Genomic DNA, 23,654 nt, shown 5'->3' on the forward strand with positions numbered 1-23,654 from the left:
AGAAAACAACTCAATGCTGTTCTTTGTTCTTCTTTTAAGGAAGAAATGTTGGCAAGCATCCACGCTAATGTCTCCCCGCCATAATTGCACCGGCCTCTTGTTGCTGATTGATTACGTCACGGCTCTGCCGCACCCTGAAGTAATACTCCTCTACGCTGATTGGTCCTGTCACTTTCTAACTGGGCCCAGAGTTTTCAGATGGGAGCTTTGCAAGATGGTAATCATTCAGCATAAATAGTTGAATAATTTGTCATACTATCAAATACACACGGTAAAGGACTAAAAGCCAAAAATCATCAATAGATGCCATAATAAAAAACCCAAGCGCAGAAATAGAGTGGTGCAGTTGTGACGTGATTTTGTAGGCAAATTCGGAAGTTAACGATGCATGGGTTCCCTTGGCGTCGAGCCTATGGGATTTTTCAATGGGTTTTTGGATTATTGCTGAAAATATGATCTGTGTCTAATAAAATTTTATGAAACTTACACATTTTGTTCATGAAGATGATCTTCATTAACTGATAAATAAGCACCATATCTGGTTTGTTAATCTGACGAAAGAACTACAACACGGTCGACTGAATTTAACATCATCATCCGCAGATACAAGTGAACGGCAGGCAGTGTTGGTAAAGTTCAGTTTCTGCATGAACTATTTCAAAGTTCAGCTCACAAATTTTAAAATGAACCAGTTCAATTCATAGTTCATAATTCAAAATTTTGACTTAAGTTCACTGCTCCAAAAATGAACTAGTTCATAGTTCTATTTTTTCAATATGTTGCTGTGAGCTTTTACCCTTAGAATAATGGCATTTCCCCATTGTTGGCACCCATTCAGTCACCTGCACATCCCTTGAAAGGCTAGCCGGGTGCTTTAGCTCAATGTGCCGTTTCAGGTTTACTGTTGACGTTGCTGATGTATAGAGATGCTTCTTGAAACCCGGCAGGCAAAGTTTACACAGAAGGGTAAGATTTTTCCCACCTGCATCATCACTGACCTTTTCATGAAATTCTTTTAAGTAATCATATGAAGATGCCGTATCAATCATGGAGGCAGAGTCTGAGATAGCGCTGCTGCCTTCATTTGTTTTTGCCTCCATGCTTCGCATTTTGATGACGCAAGCGGCGGTGCGACTCTGTGGTGGCAGGTGTTGCCAGATTGAGTGTTTTTCCCCTTACATATTAAGGCCCGTTTACAGTGTGTTTTAGCCATGTTTTCACCTGGAAGGCTCCATGGAAATCTGGCACTCTCTTGAACAAAGTTAAACTGTGAGAGAGCGCCGTTCACAAACGCCAGAATGAGCGTGCTCATAATAACATTCATCAGGCAGAAATACAGTACGTTCAGTTCGCGTTTGCCCATATTATGAACGAGTTCATAACGATCGTTCCCTGAACCTGTTCAGGCACAACACTGACGGCAGGCTCAGCTGCTGCGCTTCAGATGACGACGTACAGATAGTCTTCCTGACAAACGTTGTAGTCCTTGTTAGCTGTCATTTAGCAGCCGCCTTTATTAAGACATGAAAGAAACAAAATTCAAAAGTGATACCCGTTTCAGGTGTTTTTTTATATTGTAGGATAAAAATCTAAACTCTCTTGAACTTGTGTTCACCACAGACCTTATTTCAGGCATTTAACTGAAAACTCTTTCAAAAATCTATAGACTTTCAGACGAGGGAACCGGAAGAGCTAAAATGCTGATGTACTTCTGCGTTTTAGGACTCATTCCTGCATCACTCTATATCAGGGTTGCCAACTCTCACGCTTCTGGCATGTGACACACGCTTTCACCTCCTGTCTCACGCTCACACTTCACGCAAACTATTCTCACGCTAGAATCAAATGAATGCTTTGGCGCTCTCAAATTACTCATGTTAGGTCACATCAATAAATCTGTTACCCACATAAAGAAGACAGGCTTTAACTTCCAAATTTAAGGGTTTATTTTAAATCCGTATTTTATTACTGTCGGATGCGCTCGACGGAGGAGCGTGTGTAAGAGAAGAGAGCAGAGGAAGTCCGCCGGTGCTGCATCTCTTTTCTCCAGCCACTTCCTGCCGATGCTCTCTCACACCCATATCTTTTGACTATTATACGGATGTGCGCCATCAACGAGCATAACACACGGATCACACGTGGAGATAACGTCATATCTAGTGGAAGTTGTTCAAACGTGGGTGTTTTATTTGATCTTTAATGCACTAATGATCATAAATACTGTCAAAAGAGCAGAAATATAAAACCAAAGCTCCAAAATGAGGCAGGGGGAAACGATGTGTCTGCAGAGCTGCAGGTGTGAGGCAGGGCTGGTTTCAGTCATTTGGAGGCCCAGGGCAAAGACCATTATGAGGCCCCTCCCCCTTTAGATAAAGAAATAATAATGAGTGGAAAAAAATTAGAAAGCATCTCTTTTATGTTAATAAAGCCACAGAACTCCACTAAATGCCCCAATGTGAGATATAAATACCCAAATAGCCAACCATCATTCATCATTTTCTTCGAAAAGCGTCTCAGAGCTCAAACTCAGCTCATTCTAATATCTTAAAAAATCTTCAGGCCAGCTGAACTTTCATACGCTGGTGTTGGGCCAAAGATTGGTATCTCCAAAATGATCACTTTTCATGGAATGTAAAGTTTATAATTTATAAAAATAATATAAATATGAATTATAAAAACAAACTAAAATCATGAAAAATTGAGATATAAGGTTTTAGTGTGATGTCAGTGATAAATATATGCTCATTATCAGTGACATATTGGTTCTTCTGACACTATGCAGACATTTGTATCCCATTTAACCTCATAATTATCCACCAATACACTGTTTTATTTAATTTCAACTACAGATTAACTGATCTATTATCTACCTTACATTCCCAGTTTGTATTGTGGCTCTCACTAAAGTGTATTTTAGACAATGTGGCTCTTTGGTAGAGTAAGTTTGAGTACCACTGGTCTAACTGTTACAGTTACAGGGTGGAACTGTGAAATAGCACTTTAAAGGGGCACTACATGGTTTTGGGGAAGACATTTTTAAACAAACAAGAAAAATCTTAATTGGTTGATTTTCACAAGTTGGCTAAATGTCTTCAGTTTCATGATGAATAAACCAAATAAAAACAGGGGAAAAGCACCATTTTGTACTTGGTGCACATGTAGCAGACCCCGCCAGCTCTCTAGTGTCAGTGCTTTTCTGACCTCATTTTCCTCTGAGAAAAGTTGGTTTCATCAGTTACTAAAAATTATTTTTGAGTTTGTATTATTACCTTATAAGTATTGTCCAATATTATTAGTGAGTCCAAATACGTCACCATCATTGAGTGCGTGCATGAATAATGAACAAAATCTCACTCCAGTCAGGAACCCAAAGTTGGCAACCCTGCTCTACATGTGCTTATGGATAAGTTTCGTACGAAAAATGTGAAATAATAGTGAGATATATTACACTTGAAATGTGAGAAATACACATAGCATGACTTATATAAATCTTTACTTCAAACATAAAGGCATTAAAGGCTTAGTTTTATGTCCGTGGCTTTGAATAGATTGAAGTGCCTCTTCAGATAGGATGATCTCTTGGTGTTTTCACACACAAAGGTCTGATAAGACAAAGAACAATGGCTCCCTCTAGTGGCCAACCTGTGTCATTTATTTACAGGCTGTAATACCAGGAGGTGTGTTCACCGCAGAGGGTTAAAGCATGAAGTCAGGCTGCTGGGTGATCTGGAACAGAACAGTAACCGTTAGCTTGTTCATGCCGGTTTGTTTGCTGTTTAAATGGAACATTTGAAGACATCAAAAGACATGTAGAGAATTATGTTTGAATTATCAGTACAGCAGGGACACCAGTTTCCGTAGTGTAGTGGTTATCACGTTCGCCTCACACGCGAAAGGTCCCCGGTTCGAAACCGGGCGGAAACATTGTTTTTGAAAATTCTATTTTATATGTTGTTAGTGTAAACGTGTGATTTTGAGACTCTTGTAATACTGTTATGATTGTACATTTAGTGTGAGATGAAAAAAAGTTGTTTCCGCCCGGTTTCGAACCGGGGACCTTTCGCGTGTTAGGCGAACGTGATAACCACTACACTACGGAAACTGAGTAGCCATCAACACATTCTGTTATTCTTTTCAAACTCTATTAGTGTAGAAGGATTCTGTTTGGTATTTAATACAGACATGCTTGGAATTTTAAAGCATTTTGTCTGCATTTTCAGTAAGTAAGCAGTAGAAAAACCAACCTTACAGTGCTTTGCTCAGTGGTTCCCAGGCCTTCAAGGACTAACACGTAAAACTAGTGAATCATTACTGTGAAAAAATAACAGAAATTTTACTTGTTTTCATTTGATTCCAACTAAAATAACTCCTGAGCAAGTCTTCCATATCAATTATTCATTCATACGCGTTAAATCATGATATTTTTGTATAAGTAAATAGAATTCTAAAAACCTCAAAGCAGACAAAACTTCATGCCCCTACTTGAAGTCTCTGGCGTCTCTCCTCAGGGGTCCCAGACCCCAGGTTGGAAACCAATGCCCTAATTGCATGTAGAAATAAATAGACAAATATCAACAAAAGGACAAACAAAACGTACCAGCATGCTGTTAGGATTGTGGCCCCACGGACCTTCTGTTAACTTTGGTATCTTCAGATAAATAACATTGGGTCTGTGGTTTGTGGATTATTTGCAGTAGGTCCGTGAAAATTATTCCCTGGATTTAATGATTCAAAATACTTCAGCGAGATAAATATGCAAAAAAATCAGGAATCAGAAAGGGGCAAATAATTTTTCACGGCACTGTAAATCTCGGACTCATTTACCGCCACAGCTCGCTTATAGGACTGAACATGAATTTATTAAGTGAGTCAGGAGTTTAAACACATTTCAAACTGTTGTTTAAGGGGAATCACTGCAGCACTGAGCTGAAAACAAACTGAGGTGACCCCGCTTATGTTAAAGCTCCAGACAGACTGACAGATACGCTCTGCAAAGCAAACACAATCCTTGTTATTACAGACGTTAAATTGAGAGAGGAAAAACACTAACCTGACACACCAGATGGATTTGTTTGACACATGATTGCTGATTGCTTACGTCACAGCTCTGCCGCACCCAAAAGTACTGTCCCTCAATGCTGATTGGTCCTGTCACTTTCTAACCAGGCCCAAACAGTTCAGATGGGAGCTTAACAGGATGGAAACGCCAGTGAGAAACACGGAAATGGGTGAATCTGCTTTGAAAGGATAAAGAACCCCGCCCCCACAGTGAAACATGGTGGTGGGAGGATTATGCTGTGGGGATGCTTTGGTGCATCTGGAACTGGAAACCTTGTCCAGGTAGAAGAAGCCATGAAGAAAGGATATGTGGAGATTTAAAAGAAAACCTGAAGCAGTCAGCAGCAAGACTGGGTCTGGGTCATCGCTTTGGAAGAAAAAGCGATGACCAAAAACATCCCTCGTTCCTGGTGAGGAACTACCTTCAGTAGACCAAAGTGAGCGTTGCTGAGTGGCCTGCACAAAGCCCTGACTTAAATCCCACTGAAAATATGTGGGGTGAACTAAAGATGAAGGTCCATGCCAGAAGACCATCAGATCAGGAGGAGCTTGAGAGATTCGCCAAAGAAGAATGGGCTGGGATTCCTCAGAAGACTAAAACTACAACAAACGACCGCAGGATGTTATCCAGCAAAAAGAAGACACTATCGACTATCAGCACTGGGGGGGCTAATAATTTTGACCCTGGTAGTTTCAGTTTTTTGTGGAATATTTTTAATTTCTGTGCGCAAAGTAAAAAAAAAAAAAAAAAAAGCATTCAAAATGAAACTATGGTGTTTGAAAAATCTGTGTTAAAAAATCTTTGCTTTGTTTAACAGACTTGAGAATGAGTTTAAATCACATTTTCATGGGGGGTAAAAGTTTGTCCTCATGTTTAACTGAATTGTAATCATTCAGCAATAAAAAAAACCCAAGCACAGAAATAGAGTGGTGCAGTTGTGACGGGATTTTGTAGGCAAACCTGGAAGTTCACGTAGCATGGGTTCCCTTGGCATCGAGCCTATGGGATTTTTCATTGGAATTTTGGATTATGCTGAAAATATGATCTATGTCCAATAAAAGTTTATGAAACTTAAATGTTTTGTTCATAAAGATAATCTTCATTAATAAATAATATAAGCACCATATCTGGTTCGTTAATCTAACTGATGAAAGTAAAAAGCTAACGTCATGCTACATTTAACTACAACACGGTCAACTGAATTTAACGTCATTTTATGCTGTAGGATAAAACGTTAAAGTCTCTTGAGCTTGTGTTCACCACAGACCGTATTTCAGGCATTTCAGACTTTCAGACGAGGAACCGGAAGTGCCAAAATGCAAACCTACTTCTGCGTTTTTGGACTCATTCCTGCAACGCTCTACATGTGCTTATGGATAAGTTTCGTACGAAAAATCAGAGTCAGTTCTCAAACAAGCAGAGTCAACCTGAATTAGAGGAGAGTGATATGAACATGAGCACAGGAACTTTGAGCAAGCAGCTAAAGATTTGAGAGCAAAAAGGGAAAAAACAAAAAAACAAAAACACACTTAAAACACAAACTGGAAAAAAAAAAATCAAATCACAAGGAGGCACTGATACAACACATGTGACATAGCACGATACGACATCCTAAAAAGACCCTCTACCTTTTCATTTTTTGTCGCATTTTCAGATAAATTTGTTCACTAAAGGCCTTATTTATTTTTGTTTTTAATTCTAATTTTAAAAAATATATCTTGACTTGTCAGGTGACTGTGGTGTGAAATAATAGTGAGATATATTACACTTGAAATGTGAGAAATACACATAGCATGACTTATATAAATCTTTACTTCAAACATAAAGGCATTAAAGGCTTAGTTTTATGTCCGTGGCTTTGAATAGATTGAAGTGCCTCTTCAGATAGGATGATCTCTTGGTGTTTTCACACACAAAGGTCTGATAAGACAAAGAACAATGGCTCCCTCTAGTGGCCAACCTGTGTCATTTATTTACAGGCTGTAATACCAGGAGGTGTGTTCACCGCAGGGGGTTAAAGCATGAAGTCAGGCTGCTGGGTGATCTGGAACAGAACAGTAACCGTTAGCTTGTTCATGCCGGTTTGTTTGCTGTTTAAATGGAACATTTGAAGACATCAAAAGACATGTAGAGAATTATGTTTGAATTATCAGTGCAGCCGGAACACCAGTTTCCGTAGTGTAGTGGTTATCACGTTCGCCTCACACGCGAAAGGTCCCCGGTTCGAAACCGGGCGGAAACATTGTTTTTGAAACAATTTTATATGTTGTATGTGTTAAGGTGTAATTTTGATATTTTCAGTTTCACTCTTGTAATACTGTTACGATTGTACATTTAGTGTGAGATGAAAAAAAGTTGTTTCCGCCCGGTTTCGAACCGGGGACCTTTCGCGTGTTAGGCGAACGTGATAACCACTACACTACGGAAACTGAGTAGCCATCACCACATTCTGTTATTCTTTTCAAACTCTATTAGTGTAGAAGGATTCTGTTTGGTATTTAATACAGACATGCTTGGAATTTTAAAGCATTTTGTCTGCATTTTCAGTAAGTAAGCAGTAGAAAAACCAACCTTACAGTGCTTTGCTCAGTGGTTCCCAGGCCTTCAAGGACTAACACGTAAAACTAGTGAATCATTACTGTGAAAAAATAACAGAAATTTTACTTGTTTTCATTTGATTCCAACTAAAATAACTCCTGAGCAAGTCTTCCATATCAATTATTCATTCATACGCGTTAAATCATGATATTTTTGTATAAGTAAATAGAATTCTAAAAACCTCAAAGCAGACAAAACTTCATGCCCCTACTTGAAGTCTCTGGCGTCTCTCCTCAGGGGTCCCAGACCCCAGGTTGGAAACCAATGCCCTAATTGCATGTAGAAATAAATAGACAAATATCAACAAAAGGACAAACAAAACGTACCAGCATGCTGTTAGGATTGTGGCCCCACGGACCTTCTGTTAACTTTGGTATCTTCAGATAAATAACATTGGGTCTGTGGTTTGTGGATTATTTGCAGTAGGTCCGTGAAAATTATTCCCTGGATGTGGCCTAAATACAGGAGGAAACCAGGAAAAAAGGAGTAACAGAAGGTGTAGTATAAGCAAACACACAGAGCTGATATATTTAAGGGTATTTACACACTGGGTCTGTTATTTTTGGAAGCAGTGTAAAACTAAAGAAAACGTTAACCATCTTTAAATAAAACCCCCGCTAGGTTAGCATACATCGATTGCTGTTCGGATTTTGTCAATAAAACTTAAATAAACTACTTCAAAACAGGCTGAACAATATGAATAACGTAAATAAACAAAGAGAACAGAAAGAGCCATACTTACGTTTGATTAGTTGGAGATTTCAACACAGAAATGTCCAAAAATCAGGATAAAATACGTACTTTGCTTTGTTTGGTGTCCTGCTGCAGATCCTGCCCTGTCATTCAAACGTTATTGTAGAAACAGAGTCTACCTTTACCAAAAAGGGTGAAACAGCGCCCCCCAAATCTCCATAGTGGCCGGACATATATTACATCTGTAGTGAAAAGAACTACCATTGAGAATGAATGAGAAAAGTTACGCGAAAAGTCTCTAGTTCGAAACCGGGCGGAAACATTTTTTTTTTCTTTCGGGTTTCAATCAAACGTTGAAAGAGTAAGGTTATGAATGGAGTAGACATGGACGCTCATTATTTTGACATGTGGAACAATAGCTGTTATTTTCTCAGAAAGTGGAGTATCCAAGTTGTCCCTGAACGCCGCCTTGAGGGGAGTGTATGTGTTGCTGATACTGGCGGCGTGTGCAGCGCTGTAGTCTCTCATGAAGGGATGAAATCTCTGCAACTTTACATGTTGTCAACATGTATGACTACCGAGCTGCTCGGTTTGTGCGCCATTCTTGGTAAGTCCTTATTCTTAACATTTTTATCATGATTACCTGTCTGTCCATTTAATGTTAGCTTTTCCTAGATGGCGGTGTTACGGAGTAAACAGTGACCCGTGTTACTTGCAGACTCAGTTGAATGAGCCTCTAGGTAGAACAGACGTAAAAGACGGAATGTGTTCAAACTAACAGTTCTTCTTTTTAGATTTATAAAACATATAGTAAGATCGAATTATTCATTTGTTTAGTAAAAAAAAAAGAAAAACATCAGGAAGACTTTGGTTCTGACACTTGTTTCCGGGCGCATTCAGTCGTAAATCGCCGTTTATAACGGTTACCATTTTATCCATAACACCGGGCTAGCAAGCATAGCACTGAAGCCGTTTGAAGGGTTTTTTAAAGGTTCGTAAATTTGTGTTTACGAAAATTGTGTTGCAGAGAAGTATCTAGAAAAACCGGTAAAACGCTTTACGCTCTATCGTGAACGTGTATTGTTTTGTTGACTGTTTTGGACTTCGTTAGGGTGAGTTTGTTAGCATGTGGCCACCATCTTGGTGAGTTTACGGCCCGTTGGAAAAAATTCCATGAACGATTCGGTTTCTGTTCAAAGGCATCAATGTTAGAGAAAACGTCGTTTTAAAACCCTTTTTGTTATGACGACGTTTTATCAGCAGAACCTGGGGCGATCTGTTGAAATAAAAAACTACCACCGATTCATAAGAAAGGAGCAAAATTCTCCTCTTAATTCTGACTTTACCATCAGACAGTTGAGTTTAATCTTAGAATTCTGATTTTAATCTAAAATATTCTGACTTTAATTTTAGAATCCTGACTTCATTCTTAGCATGAAAAAAATGCGTCTCCAGTTTCTTTTTCAGTGGCCCTAATCCTCTTCTGAAACTATCCAACACACTTTGGTGTATCTCGTTTATTGACTTTTGTCTGTTTCTGGTCTAACCCTGGGTCCTTCCGTCCTATAGGAGCCACATGAGAGTGTCAACATGTGAATGAACTAGGGCTGAACGATTTGCAAAAATAATCTAATTGCAATTTTTTCCTGCAAAATTGCAATTGTGATTGAAAATGCGATTATTTAGGTTCCTCATTTTTTCTGTTGTTCAACAGACATAAGCAGAAATCATTCTATATTATAACAAGAACAACATTAGACAAGTTAAACTAGGGCTTAATTTAGAATAAAAATATCTTACTGCGATTTTGGCTCATATAGCAAATTTGATATCAATTGCTTTATTGAAGAGGAGGATCATTTCGCATATTATTCTCATTTTGATGAAGGAAAATAAATGCATGAGCAAGAAAATCAAGATTTTTGTAAAAATTAATGAAAAAAGATACTTGAAGGTTTCATTAACTATTCCCCCAGAAAGCATATGAAAGGGAAACTTTTTTGCCCTTTTTCACCATTTTTTTTCAAAACTTTTCACCCATTTAAGCTACTTTTTGACATTGAATACCACTTTATTCTAACTTCTTTGCCCATTTTTGCCACTTTTTTTGCATAATTTTTAAGCATTTTTTCACACTTTCATCCCATTTTTTTCCATTTAGGCTATCTTTTTGGCATTTAATTTAATACCACATTTTCCCTACTTTTTTTGCCCATTTTGCCACTTTTTTGCAATTTTTTATGCATTTTTTGGCACTTTTATCCCATTTTTTTTCCCATTTAGGCTATTTTTTTTGCCATTTAATACCACCTTTTCCCTACTTTTTTGCCCATTTGTGCCCCTTTTTTTTTGCAAATTTTTACCTATTTTTTTCCAGTTTTATCCCATTTTTGCCCTTTGCACCCTTTGCTCCCCATTTTCACCCATTTAAGCTACTTATTGTCATTAAATACCACTTGTTTTCTCTTTTTGCCCATTTTTGCCACTCTGGACTGATTTTTGCCCATTTTAGTCACTTTTCATTCACAGTTTTGCCACTTTTTTCTTTTACCATCTTATTACAGCTGTAACTCATTTTTTGTCACTTCTCACCCATTTTTGCTACTTTTTGACCCTTTTTCCACTTTTCCTTCCCATTTTACCCATTTCTGTTGCTTTTTGACCATTTTGCCACTTTTTAACTTACTGTTATTGCTACTTTAAGCTGTTTTTGCCACTTTTCACCACTTAGATTGTGGCTCTTACAAAGGTATTTTTCAACAATTTGGCTCTTTGGTTGAACACTGGTCTAAAGCATATAAAAGAAAAAAGATTGCATCAAACTGGTATTTTAACACTTTTCAGGTTAAAGAGATATTGCATTGTCTGCAATTTGAAAATGGCAGCATAGCATATTGCGATTAATTGCCCAGCCCTACAATGAACATGTCTGTAAATGTATGGATTATTTAGTATTGTCCCAATGGTTCCTGCTGGCTGTTTGTAAATGTCTGTAGGTTTGGGTAGACTGCATAAACTGAATTCCCCTCTGGGATAACTAAAATTGTCTGAATGTAAATTTATGTGTTTGGCTGTCCTAATTGTGTCTCTGCTCTGTTCCTACATCCTTTTGTGCTTAAACTTTATTCTCTGTCTCCATCCAGACTAAGAAGACGTCACTGTGATGCCATAATGACCCAGAGCCTTAGTCCTTGAGGTATTCTCTAGGACACAACTGGAGAGCTTTTTTAGAGGACTCTATCCAGAAACTTGGATGTCAACATGGACAACATCAGCGAGTACATCTGGCAGCGCCGCATCCATCATGGTGTGAGGTACCAGAAAACTGAAACCCCGTTCCCAGAGTCGGTCGCTGCCGGTCTGGAGTTTAACGCAGCATTGGATAGGGAGGAAAAGCTGGATCTGTCTCTTCTGACAAATGCCATCATGCTGGAGCTCTGTGAGTTTGCCAGATGTGTGACCAGGTCTGAGGGTTATTTCCTGTTTGATATATTGGAGTTTAACTTTGACCTTGGTGTGGATCCAGACAATGAAAGACAGTGCCTTGAATACCAAAGACGCATTCTAAACAGATTAAGAGTAGTGAAGGGCCAAATCAAGTTTAAACCTCACAGATGGAAAGAAAGTTTTCCACTTCCAGAACTCAGTGAATTGAGAGTGTCAGCAGGGTCAGAGCAAGAGATAAAATGCCCTAAAGTGAAGAAAATGTTGGATATTTCAGTCCTCACTGCTGGGAGCAAAGACAGCGATTCTTCAGAGAATAAGACGGAGAGTAATGGAGCTGTGAGTTCTGCCTTCACCATAAAGAAAAAAGGAGTGGGTTTGCTACAAATAACCGCTGATTCTTTCCCTAACTGCAAAGACCTCGGCGTGACTTTGTTCGTCCGTCCAGAAAACGCACGAAAAGAGAAGCTCGACCCAAATCTGCTGACTAAGGGTGTCATGATAGAACTGCTTGACCTGTGCAAAGCCATGCGTGGAACAATGACTGACATAGTTTATGATCTTGTGAAGCAAAACTTTGGCTACGAGTTTGATCAAATGCTTTTTCGCATCCAACTTGCCAAAATTGTGCAGAAGAAGTACCCCTTCCAAAACTCAGAGGACAGGGATGCTCTGCGAAGGGAACCTTTTCTATTTCAGAGCAAAAGAGAAGATCGGCTTGGTAAAAAGAGACGAAACTCAACGAAAGAAGTAGAAAAACTCACCATGGCCTCTAAGAGATGGTCACCGCACAATGAGAGTGATAGGACAGAGATTTGGAAGGACGGTGAGCTTTCGTACATGTGTCCGGTTGATTTTGAGACAGAAATGCAGTCCGATATGGAGAAAGAACCAGAAAACCCTGCAGAAACAACGTCAGCAGCGGATGAAGAAACCATGTTAAATGTGGTTGTAAAGCAAGAAGAAGAAGAAATGTTCATTTCTTCAGTGCAGCCTCAAGAAAATGGGGTGGGCTGTAAGGTAGACTTTAAGGTGGATCCCGATCATACCACCACCATGGTCCCAACAGTAGTCTCAGATCCCACAGCAATCATGAATCCACCAGCAGACGTAAAACCCAGAGCAGGCTTGGAACCAAGCCCAGGCTTGGATCCAACAGCAGTCTTGGAACCCAAAGGAGTCTTGGATGCAACAGCAGTCTTGGATCCAACAGCAGCCTTGGAACCCAGTGCAATCTGGGATCTGAGGAAAAATGAGAACATGAATGCAAAAACACCAAAACAAAGGCTTTGGATGAGACGTACCACTCGTTCAAAACAAATCCTGAGTTCTAGCCGAGTGAAGGACTTGTTCGCAAACTGCAAAGCAATCGGTTTGGACTTCAGTGTTGGCTCAGGTGACAAACAGAGCATGGATCTACAACTGTTTACCAACGGCGTCATGTGGGAGGTTTATCGATTTGCTACAGCCATGAAGAAAAGCATGCACAGTTTTTCTCTCGAAACGTTTGACAACAACTTCAACATTTTCCTCCAAGATGAACAACATCAGCGCAATTTTACGGTTTACATGGCAGCAAAAGAAAGAATTCTCCTGAACAACCCTTCCAGGCACAGGATGGAGTTTCTCAGTAGTCCGTGTAAAATCCCTGAATTTTACAACATGGTAGATGTGACTGGTGATTTTCAAACTGACGAGTCCCAACCCCAAGAACAGCAAATAAACCTTGATTCAGTTGGGTTTGATCCAACCCAGCAGGAAGATTCAGATCTGCACCCATTCTGTAGAAAGATAGGCCTCAACCTGTGGTCGACAGATCGACGTCCTACAAGCCAAAAGCTCGATTTGACTGTCCTGACCAATGGCGCCATGCTTGAAATTTGCAGCCTTGTCAGAGATCTTTGTGGAACTGTCCACGAGACTGTGAATGACATCCTTGAGCACAATTTTGATCTTGATCTCCAAAGCGGTAAGACCACTGAAGCCAAGGCAATCCAGAGATGGTATGGCAAACAGAAAACTTTAATGGTAAGGGCAAACTACAAGTCAAAGATGAAGATAGACATGTGGTTAAAAATGCCGGTCGCTCTGGATCCGCAATCAAAGTCTGGGCAACAAACGTTTGGCAAGTACCAAAAGAATCTGGGTCCAGAGCACTTAACCCCAGGGGGGGAAAAGTTCTTTGCGTTTAGTGGTAATGCAAAGAAGGTGAAAAGCAGCTATGGTACCTGTAAAGAAATAGGACTGGTCCTTGATGTTGGCGCTAAACCAGGAGCCAAAAGAAAACTTGACCTACGAGTGCTGACCAGGAGAATCCTCTTGGAGATACATGAATATGTTTTGCGAAACAGTAACCACTACGTTCCCGCTCTGTACCATATCCTTGAGTACAACTTCGATCTGAGCTCCCAGAACCATCGCAAGGTGGAGTTTGCCTGGTCCATCGCATCCCAGGTGTTAATTATAGCAGGAAAAAACAACAGGAAGGGGAATTACCTGAACAAAAACGTTGATTTGCCCTTGGAGTTCCCACAGTCCTCATGGAGTGTCTGCAAAGAGGAGCCGGAGGATGGGAACCCTGAACTGGACCTCAGTTGTAACTCAGAAATCATGTTTGTTAAAGAGTTGAAGCCCGTCGATATAGAAGTTGAGATCATGTAGACGTTGTTTTTGTTTTGGAACCGATGTTCAGACCAAGGCTCCTGGCCCTCCTTACTTTGTCTAAATGGTTGCCAAAAGGAATCCTTGAATTAACAGGTTTAATCCAAACCAGTGTAAAAAGAACAAGCTTAACATAACAGAAAAAAAAGTTGATTTATTGAGTTCAACTAAAACTGAACTTAAATACTACAATATTAACTTTCTGTTACGTTTGCTTTCTGATTCAAGGTCAACAGCGTTTAGGTGCCATTTTCAGTGCCGTAAATTAGTAGTACAGACTTCCCTCCATACTCATGACAGATTCAACGCAATTAGGATTTTTGTTCATGCCCAGTACAGTTCTAATCAAAAGTCTGTTTTCAGTCACGTGATCCTGGTGTTGCAGGAATGCCAGATGGGGGGCAGGAAGTGAAGACCAGCAATTCTAATCAAAAGGAATGTAGCCAAGTTAGTCCGTAAAAGCTCTAAGTGGGCCTGCAAAAAATTGATTCTTACCACAGGTTAGCTCATTTACCTGCCGTGGAGGTGATCAATGACACTAATGACTTAGTCCTGCAGACCTCCTCCTACACGGATGAAGGGAGACGATAGTCTAGAAGAGTCTTGTACCAAGCTAAGAGGCTAGCTGAGCCTCTTTAACTGCTTTTCTCCCTCGTTTTGTCATAAACATTCCTCTAATGGAAACGCTCATATACTACTAAGACTCTTGTGGGGTACTGGTTGGATTAGTGGTCTAGACTGGCAAGGATGGAATGTTTTATAAGCTTTACAGTCTGACATCTTTCTAAAGACTTTAAAGGAGGACATTATGAAAGGCAGGATGGAATGTTGGTGAAGCCAGGGATGTTTGGGGCTTTTCCCCTCCATTTTTCTCCAATAGGCCATAGTTGGCAACTTCTGGAAAATTGGGTGGAATTTGTGGGGGGAAACCCTCACACCTCAGGCGACAAACGGCAAAGATGCTGGGTATTTATGCATAAGATAACGAGTGTAATGTGTTCATGAACAGCTGACACTTTAATAGGAACAGCAGGAGCTGGCTCCCATTTGAGAGCCAGTTTCCTTTCTTCCATTTTTTTCAGTATTTAATCCACATTGAAAATCCAAACTGGTGCCAAATAAAGAGCTGACAGAGGCTCTTAATCCACAGTTACCAGTTCTCTCTGATCTTCTTGATTTATTTTTTTAGCCTGAATGTGTCACTACTTTCTGGACTCAAAGGTAGCTCAGGACTAATGTTCTTTCTCTTCACTTTGACCAGTTGGCACAGCTGTTGTCAGCTCAAACTTGACATTTTGATAGCACCTCTGTCTGCAGAGATCACTTCCTGTCCCCCATCTGGAGTGCTTGGTGTAACTGATGCACTAATAGATGGACTACAGTGGCAGTGATGGCAGTCTGGGTTCTGTTTGAGCTGCTCACCCCCAGTCCATGTTATTTAAACTTCACACTCTATAGCAGTGATACTCAACCTGTGGCTCTGGACCCTCACAGGGCTCTTTTATGTCTTAATTTGAAATCTGACTCCCCCAGAAAACCTTAAAAAAGGGAAACTTTGACCTCTGGAATTGCCAGTTGCAGGCCACATTAACCAGTTTGTTTCCCACACTTAAACGGTTGGCTTTATTTGTCAACCTTTATTTTTTGTCTATATATTTCCATTACCCTTTTTCCCATTTTTTGATGACTTTTAATACATTTTTGCTACTTTTATCCTGTTTTTGCTAATCTTTCTTTTTGCCATGTTTTATCACTTTTCACCCATTTAAGTTGCCTTTTGACATTAAATGCCACTTGTTTCCCATTTTGCCACTTTTTGCTGTTTTTTCCCCCATTTTAGTCACTATTCACTAATTTTCTTGAAACGTTTTTGCTGCTTTTTGACCATTTTTGCCACCTGTAACTCCTTTTTTGTCACTTCTCAGCCATTTTTTCCCATATGTTTTCCATTATTTTTGCCATTTTATGCCTATTTTGCCCCCTTTCCCCAATTTTTGGCCATTTTGCCACCTTTAACTTATTTTTATTGCCACTTAAACCTTCCTTTTTCATCACTTAGATTGTAACTCTTGCAAAGGCATTTCTCAACAATTTGACTCTTTGGTTGAGTGGGGTTGAGTAATGTAGCTCTATAGTTTCACTTGGAGCAATGCTACCTTGCTGCCTGTCCACAAATAAGTTAGTACAGTAGCTTTTTTGTGTGTACTTCCTGTTTCATGGTGACAATTGTATAAACTAATCACTGCTCTGAAGATGGAAGCACATGTGCAAACGTGTTTTTTTTATTACAGATGTAAGCTATGGTGGCCTGGCATTTGAACAACATTTCTAACTTTTCTGCTGACCCCTGTTCGTAGATCGTTATCATGCTTGTGTGATCGCAGAACTTCATTGGAACAGAAAACTAAAAGCTGATTTAATTTCCAACGTATTGTTTCTGTGTAAATGTGGCCTTGGTCTGCTTGGATCGTGAATATGAACATTTCACAGTAAAGTGACCAACACATCTAGAGGATGTGGCTGTGGGCTGCTTTAGTCTTGCATTTACAAACCATAACCGGACCACCAGACAGCATTCTGCATGTGCCTCACAGTTTCCAGGCTGGGCTTTGACCCAGAATCATACAGTCTAAATGTGTGTGATAGCAGTAGTCATTCAGAAATCACCAGATGGATAGTGTGCATCTAATGTGTACCAAAATTAAAGCATGAACAGTTAAGAATATACTCATCTGTTAAGTTTGTCCATATTTTTTCATTTTTGACATCCAAACAGTTTCGTCTTGGTAGAAGATCTACCAGAAGACAGTAGCTGTCTGAGAGGTCCTATGTTCACCATGAAACAGGGAGTTTTCTCTGGAGTCTGAAAACACTTAAAGCCATAAATCTTAGCATATTTTTATGGGAAAATTCCTATAAAATTTGGAAAATTCTGCAAAATCCAAGGGGTTCTTCTTGAATTAATCCCTTTGAAGGGGTTCATCTGATCCAGATGCCAGTAAATTTCAGTTCATACAGAACTGACGCACACTTTTTTCTGCATGTGAACAAAAGTCTCAGGCTGAGGCTGTGCCGGCTCTCCCTATTAAAGTCAGTGACCGAGTCTTAAACTCACAGGAACTAAACACTTCCTGAAACTGAAAACAGATTTTAGTGGACAGAGATTTTGAGTTATAAAGCAATAAAACGGGTGAACAGTGCCTATTCAATCAGCGGCCTGGGGGCCACATGCGGCCCAGAACCAACCCCAGAGTGGCCCAGCCTGTGGTCATGCCAGAGATGCAGAGGGCAACCTGTTTTGCAAGTTTTCATAAATTCCCACAGTATTTCAGACTGTGAATGCAACACTGCGTAGCCTAGCAACAGTCTACCTACAATACACCGTGTTGTTTTGAAGTGTGGCTGGCGATGCTGTCGGAAGTCACCCCAAAATACCAAGAATAAAACATGTCCTCTTCAACTGTAGCTACAACTGAGCTAATTTAGTTTTTATGCACTTTAAGATATGTCTGCGTAAGATGTGACCAAAATTATTATTTACAGAATTTCATTTTCTATTTATTGTATTTTTATTCAAGTAAAAAAAAGACATTTCTATGCCTTGTATGTTTAAATACAGCTCTGTTGTATTTTTTTGCATGTTCTCATGTGCTTTTGTCATGTTGCCAAATTAAAAAGGAAGAATATGAATCAAACGTGCATATTTTTCATCAGATTGATCGTATTGGTTTGAAATTTGACATTATCAGCTGCTTACTGGGAGCCGAACATATCTGGCTCAGCTACATTTCTTGATTTTAAAATTTGGCCCAGTTGAATTTGTGATTGAATAGCCCTGCTGTATGCTATTTATAATTCCCTCAGAGCGCTGTTTTGACATTTTAATCCATTCTGCTAAGATTCATGGCATCTATGGATGTTCAAAGACTAAAGGAAACTTCCTGTTTCATGGCGAACATAAAAATTACAGTTTTCTAATGTAACTTTAGCTTAAGCTGACTTAAACCCACTTTCAGTAGTAAAAAGGCTACAATGCCTAAAAGTACATAGAAGTTACCTACTGCATAAAGGATAATTACAACATTTTAACATTAGCAGGGATTTGTAAAAAACAATAAAACGGTGTGGGTGAACAGTGGTTCTTATGTTTTACTCAGAGCACTGTTTTGATAGATTTTATTAATCTCTGCTAAGATTCGTGGCTTTACGAGTTTGTTTTTAAGACTCCAAAAAACAACTTCCTGTTTGATGGCGAGACATAAACATAGCTGTGACTGTGTTTGAGCTGACTTGGACCCTCTGGCAGTTGTAGAAGGGTGACACCAATGACCACACACCTTTAGTTTCATGCTCATATTACATTTGTGGGAAATCATTACAGTTTTTCAAAGCTGAGATTTTTACCCTCCTACAAATGTAGAAAAACCAGCATATGTGAGTTATAATGTTTGTTTACGGGAGGCCACTGCTTTTACATGTATGTGAGCTGTTTATGCTGGTGCTTTATTGTGTTTGTGGGCAGTTCTTATGTTTGCATGTGTAATAGACTACCTTCTAATGTAGAATCTAGAGGTTATTAATGCACTGTAGATGTAATGATAACTCCTGTCTGTTTTCTCTCTAGAGACGAGTCTGAATGTTGAAGAAATCACGTTTCAGCCCGAGGGTTGATGCTGATTTTTTTCGTGGAAGTTCTTGTCAAACAAGGAAGACATTCATTTTGTTGTTGAATATTTTTATTTTTAATACAGTCTGAAAAGACGAGTTGAAAACACGTTCTGCCTTAGATGTACATTTTCATGTCGACTGTCTGTGGCTGATTAAAATGTCTGAAATCTTCATCGTTGGTCCTTCAGTGCTGTTCCTGTTCTTCTGCTGTTTTTCTTAACACAAATACTGAGAATAAGACACGACGAGGCAAACATAACTGATCACAGAAGAATGAACATCAAAACTAAATCATTTAAATGAATTAAAATTAAAATTTTCCTGCATGTTTTTTTTTCATTGTAAGAAATAATCATTCAGATTTGATTCTCTTCTTCTCCTCTTGGGTTTCTACCTCCTGCACATACCTTTGGTGGCATATTGCATTCACTTGAAAATAAAAAAAAATTCTCCTGTTTTTACAACATAACTCATAAAAACAGGATTTTTTAAATTTATTTTTGAATTTCCTGTTTTAAGGAGATGGTAACTCTTAAAAACAGAATTGGATCAGACCTGTGGACAGAGAACTGTTGCGTGGAGCAGATGCAGATATTCCTCAGACATGATCATGTGGATGAGCTTTCAGATACTATTTGTATGGCTCAAGCAATCATAACCAACGCATAGAGAACTGGTGGGGATTTTTGGGGAAACATTATGCACCGGATCAACATCTTTCAGGATTTGAAAGATTCTGACTACTTCTTAACCCCGCACCTCTAAATACTGGCTGATAAATGCAGCAACCAGCCATGCAGGAGAGCGTCAGGGGGAATCCTGTTTTTACAAGATAGTATGTCGTAAAAACAGGAGAATCAAAAATAAATAATTTCCTGTTTTTATGAAATAGTTTTGTTGTAAAAACAGGAGGATTTTTTTTTCAAGTGAATGCAATACGCCACCGTACACATCCAAACATTTCAGCTTTCCTTTTTATAGATACGTAAAGGGTGTAAAGTTAAAGCAGGGGTGTCAGACTCAGCCACACCAGGGCCGGATTCTGGATTCAGGTCTAAACTGAGCGTCTAACAGGGTCAACATTTAAACCATAAACTGTCAACCTTGATTCACCGGTTATAAAATATGAAAAAAAGAAAGAAAAAGCACTGATGATGAATGATTTTGACATTTAAAAAGTTAAGAAGATAAGTTTAAAGGCTCACAATCTGAGAAAAGTAAATGTATTAGTTCAAAAAGGTCAAAACATGAAATTGAAATTGAAAAATAATGTTTTTTTAGCGCATATATTTTAGAAAGAAGGTCAAAATCATAAGTTTAAAAGTAAAAATATGAAATACATTTTTTAATCATGAAAAAGTCAAAATATTATTCAAAATTTTAAATTCTGAGTCTAAAAGGTCAAACTATGGGATTATGAAGTCCAAGTTTGGAGTTGAAAATTTGAGGTAAAATACAAAATAATTGGTTAAAAAGGTCAAAATATGACTTAAAAATTAGAATTATGAATCTAAAAGCTCAAAATATTATATGAGAAGTCAGAATTATGAGTTGAAATGCTCAAAATATGAAATATGAAATTAAAACACAAATTAATTTCTTTTCCCACATTCCTGACTTCTTATCTAAATATTTTTACTCCTTATTTTTTCAGATTTTATGTCTTAATAAGGATTTCTTAAATCATCAGGATAAGTTCACATTTTTATACTTGAGGAAATCTGCAGACGTCGGACTGATGGGGCAGTTAGAAATATGAGACCATCCAAGGGTCCAGATTTAACTGTTCCACAGGCCGGATCTGGCCCCCGGGCCTTGAGTTTGACACCTGCGACTTAAATGAAGGTGAATCAGGGCTGAGACCGGAGCTTAAGTTTAGTTTAGTTCTTTGGGATCAGTGTGACCTGATTGAGCTTCGCCTTTGAACAGGAAGTAGTTTTGACTGAAAATGACGTCTGCATATGAGAACAGGAAGTTTATCTTTTAACACTGATTTTTAAATTATGACACATTTTAAATGTGTTGGACGGCTGGTAGGCGTTCAGTCAGAGCGGTGAAGTCCTGATAACGGACTAAACAAGTGAACTAAGTTCACACTCAAAGTTTGGAGATCCTGGAAAACTCACTTCAAAATGAGGAGTGGCTAACCGAGCTGAAAAATCCCTAAACTTACAAACATTCCCAAAATTACTGTGAAAACTTAAAAATCCAAACTTTCTCTCCCAAAATTTGATGAAAACTTCTAAGGAAACTCCGTACTGACATTTCCAGTCAATAATTTATTAGACATTTCAGGGTGTTGGTGACCAGAAATGCTCCATTAAAATCACAATTTTTATCCTACAGAATCAAAGTAAAACATAAAAACGTGCATTTTCTGATTTTAGGCTTCTGTTCTGGAGTTACTGCTTCAAATTTGCAGTTTTTCCCGTTTGTCACCAAATTTCAGCCATTTTCACATTTGTGGCATGTCGAGAAACTGCATTTTTTTTTTTACTGGTTTCCTAAAGAAGAACTTCCATAAATGTATTAAACCTGACATTTAAAAAAGTAAATATTTCATTTTTTGTTTTTTCCATTGCAAACATTTTTATTGATATTTATGGCGTTTATTTTTGACTGTAACACTCTATTAAAATCTTACAATAAAAGAAATGCATAAAATCACAGCTGTAGTTTGTTATAAAGGTTGTGATAATCCCCTTTCTGAAATCCAGTTTACATGCAGTACATGAGAAATGCTTCATTTCTGTGTTTTTTTGTTTTTTTCATTACAAACAGGGTTTTTGTGCTTAAACTGGTGTTGAAAGGGTTAAGCTCCTTGAATTAATTAATTAATTAATTAATTAATTAATGGTCAGGTCTGATCCTGATTTTAGAAAAATAACTCCAGAGAAGCTGGGGGAAGTTTTACTTTTATCGTTGCTTTTGCACGCTGCCATTTTGGTCACAAACATCCTGACTGTTTATTTAACACCATCTGAGGGTTGGTGTGTTAAAAATGAGTTTATTTTATGACTAAAATTTAAATCTGAACTCTTCCCGCAGCTCTGGAATGATCCATTCAATAGTTATTAAAGCAGCGTCCCACTGACTGGTGAAATTAGCCACATTAGTAAGAAATTACATCAGAAGTTGATTCTTTCATGTTATTTAGCTTATTATTCTTTATCTCCTTCCCATCATGCTCTCTGTCCCGTCTCATTAATGTCTCCGCTTGTTCTGAGTCTCTGATTGGAGAAGAAATGGTTGTAAACTGTGTTTCTGCTCAGTGTCCACTAGGTGGAGGCAGAGGTTTTCTTTTAGAGTGAAACTGCAGCATTGATGGCAGAGAGTGAACACCTGTCTGAATTTATCTGTGGAGCCTGCCGTTAAAATCAACGAAGGTCAAAGTGGGTTCAAAGTTCAGTAGTGTCCGTGAACTCCACCGTGCTTTGGTACTTTTTATTATCAGACTTTATTTATATTCGATCTACTCCTTTATATGACTCAGAATTATCCTCCTGAGACCTGAGCTGAGGTTTAAATGCATTTTTAGTTTCTCCCACTTATTTGGAGCTGGTAGGACCTGATTGGTTTAAAAGCTTGGCCTCGTCTTTAAACAGGAAGTAGATTTGATCAGAAATGATGCTCACAAATCTCCTGAAGGTCCCGTTTCTACAGAAACAGACCTGGATCGGTTTTAGAGTCGATGTCATTTAGAGATAACCTTGCAAAGCAGATAGATATGGTTTCTGATTTTTAGTCACTTAATACTAATTTTTCCCCCATTTTTGCCACAGTTAACTCATTTTTTAGTCACTTCCCACCCATTTTTGCCATTTTCGGCCCTTCATTGTAATTTTTCTCCCAGTGTTTGCCGCTTTTAGCCCATTTTTGAAACTTTTATCCTGCTTTTGCAGTTTTGTTTTTTTTTCCACTTCTTGCCTTTTAAAGCTGCCTGTTGCAATAAAATGGCACTTTTTGCCCCTCCTTTTTTCTAATTTTTTTGCCCAGTTTAGTCACTTTTCACTCTTTTTCTTTGCCATGTTTTTGCCACGTTGGGAGCATTTTTGCCCCTCTTAACTCATTTTTTGGTCACTTCTCACCCATTTTTACCACTTTCTGCCCTTTTGTGAAAATTTTCTCCCATTTTTGCCACATTTTCTCTCAGTGTTTGCTGCTTTTAGCCCATTTTTGCTACCTTAAACCTATCTGAATTACCACTTTTCACCACTTACATTGTGGCTCTTGCAAATGCATCTTCCAACAGTTTGGCTCTTTGGTTGAGTGGGGCTCAGTAACACTGGACTAAATGAATCAGTCAACAGACTGAAATCTGGATAAAATAGAGCAAAATACAATACGGCTCCTCCCGTATAAATGTCCAAATGGTATAGTCCAGTGCTGCAAAATATTGCTAGTAAATTTAATTTAACCATTAACCATTTTGTTCAAAAGTACATTAAAATGCATATATATTTGTAAAATTGCTGCAGCATTTGCTGTTTGGCTAGCCGGTTAAGGCGAGCCCTGTGTGATATTCTTTCTA

The 23,654-nt window shown here is 38.7% G+C and overlaps 1 protein-coding gene and 4 non-coding genes across 5 annotated transcripts; 3 read left to right on the plus strand and 2 right to left on the minus strand.

Annotated features, from left to right (window-relative positions):
• The first annotated feature begins 3,851 nt into the window (after positions 1-3,851).
• Positions 3,852-3,924, plus strand: trnav-cac. The gene has a single exon. It is a non-coding gene; the product is annotated as a tRNA-Val (tRNA).
• Positions 3,925-4,029: 105 nt separating this feature from the next.
• Positions 4,030-4,102, minus strand: trnav-aac. The gene has a single exon. It is a non-coding gene; the product is annotated as a tRNA-Val (tRNA).
• Positions 4,103-7,228: 3,126 nt separating this feature from the next.
• Positions 7,229-7,301, plus strand: trnav-cac. The gene has a single exon. It is a non-coding gene; the product is annotated as a tRNA-Val (tRNA).
• Positions 7,302-7,415: 114 nt separating this feature from the next.
• Positions 7,416-7,488, minus strand: trnav-aac. The gene has a single exon. It is a non-coding gene; the product is annotated as a tRNA-Val (tRNA).
• A 1,351-nt stretch (positions 7,489-8,839) lies between these two features.
• LOC121518354 lies at positions 8,840-16,030 on the plus strand. The gene is made up of 2 exons (XM_041800605.1): positions 8,840-8,957; positions 11,494-16,030. Exon 2 carries the CDS (start codon positions 11,612-11,614, stop codon positions 14,453-14,455), a length of 2,844 nt encoding a protein of 947 aa, XP_041656539.1. The 5' UTR covers positions 8,840-8,957; positions 11,494-11,611; the 3' UTR covers positions 14,456-16,030.
• The last annotated feature ends 7,624 nt before the right edge of the window (positions 16,031-23,654 follow it).

This window comes from Cheilinus undulatus, linkage group 12, assembly GCF_018320785.1.
Source record: "Cheilinus undulatus linkage group 12, ASM1832078v1, whole genome shotgun sequence".
Lineage (NCBI taxonomy): Eukaryota > Metazoa > Chordata > Actinopteri > Labriformes > Labridae > Cheilinus > Cheilinus undulatus.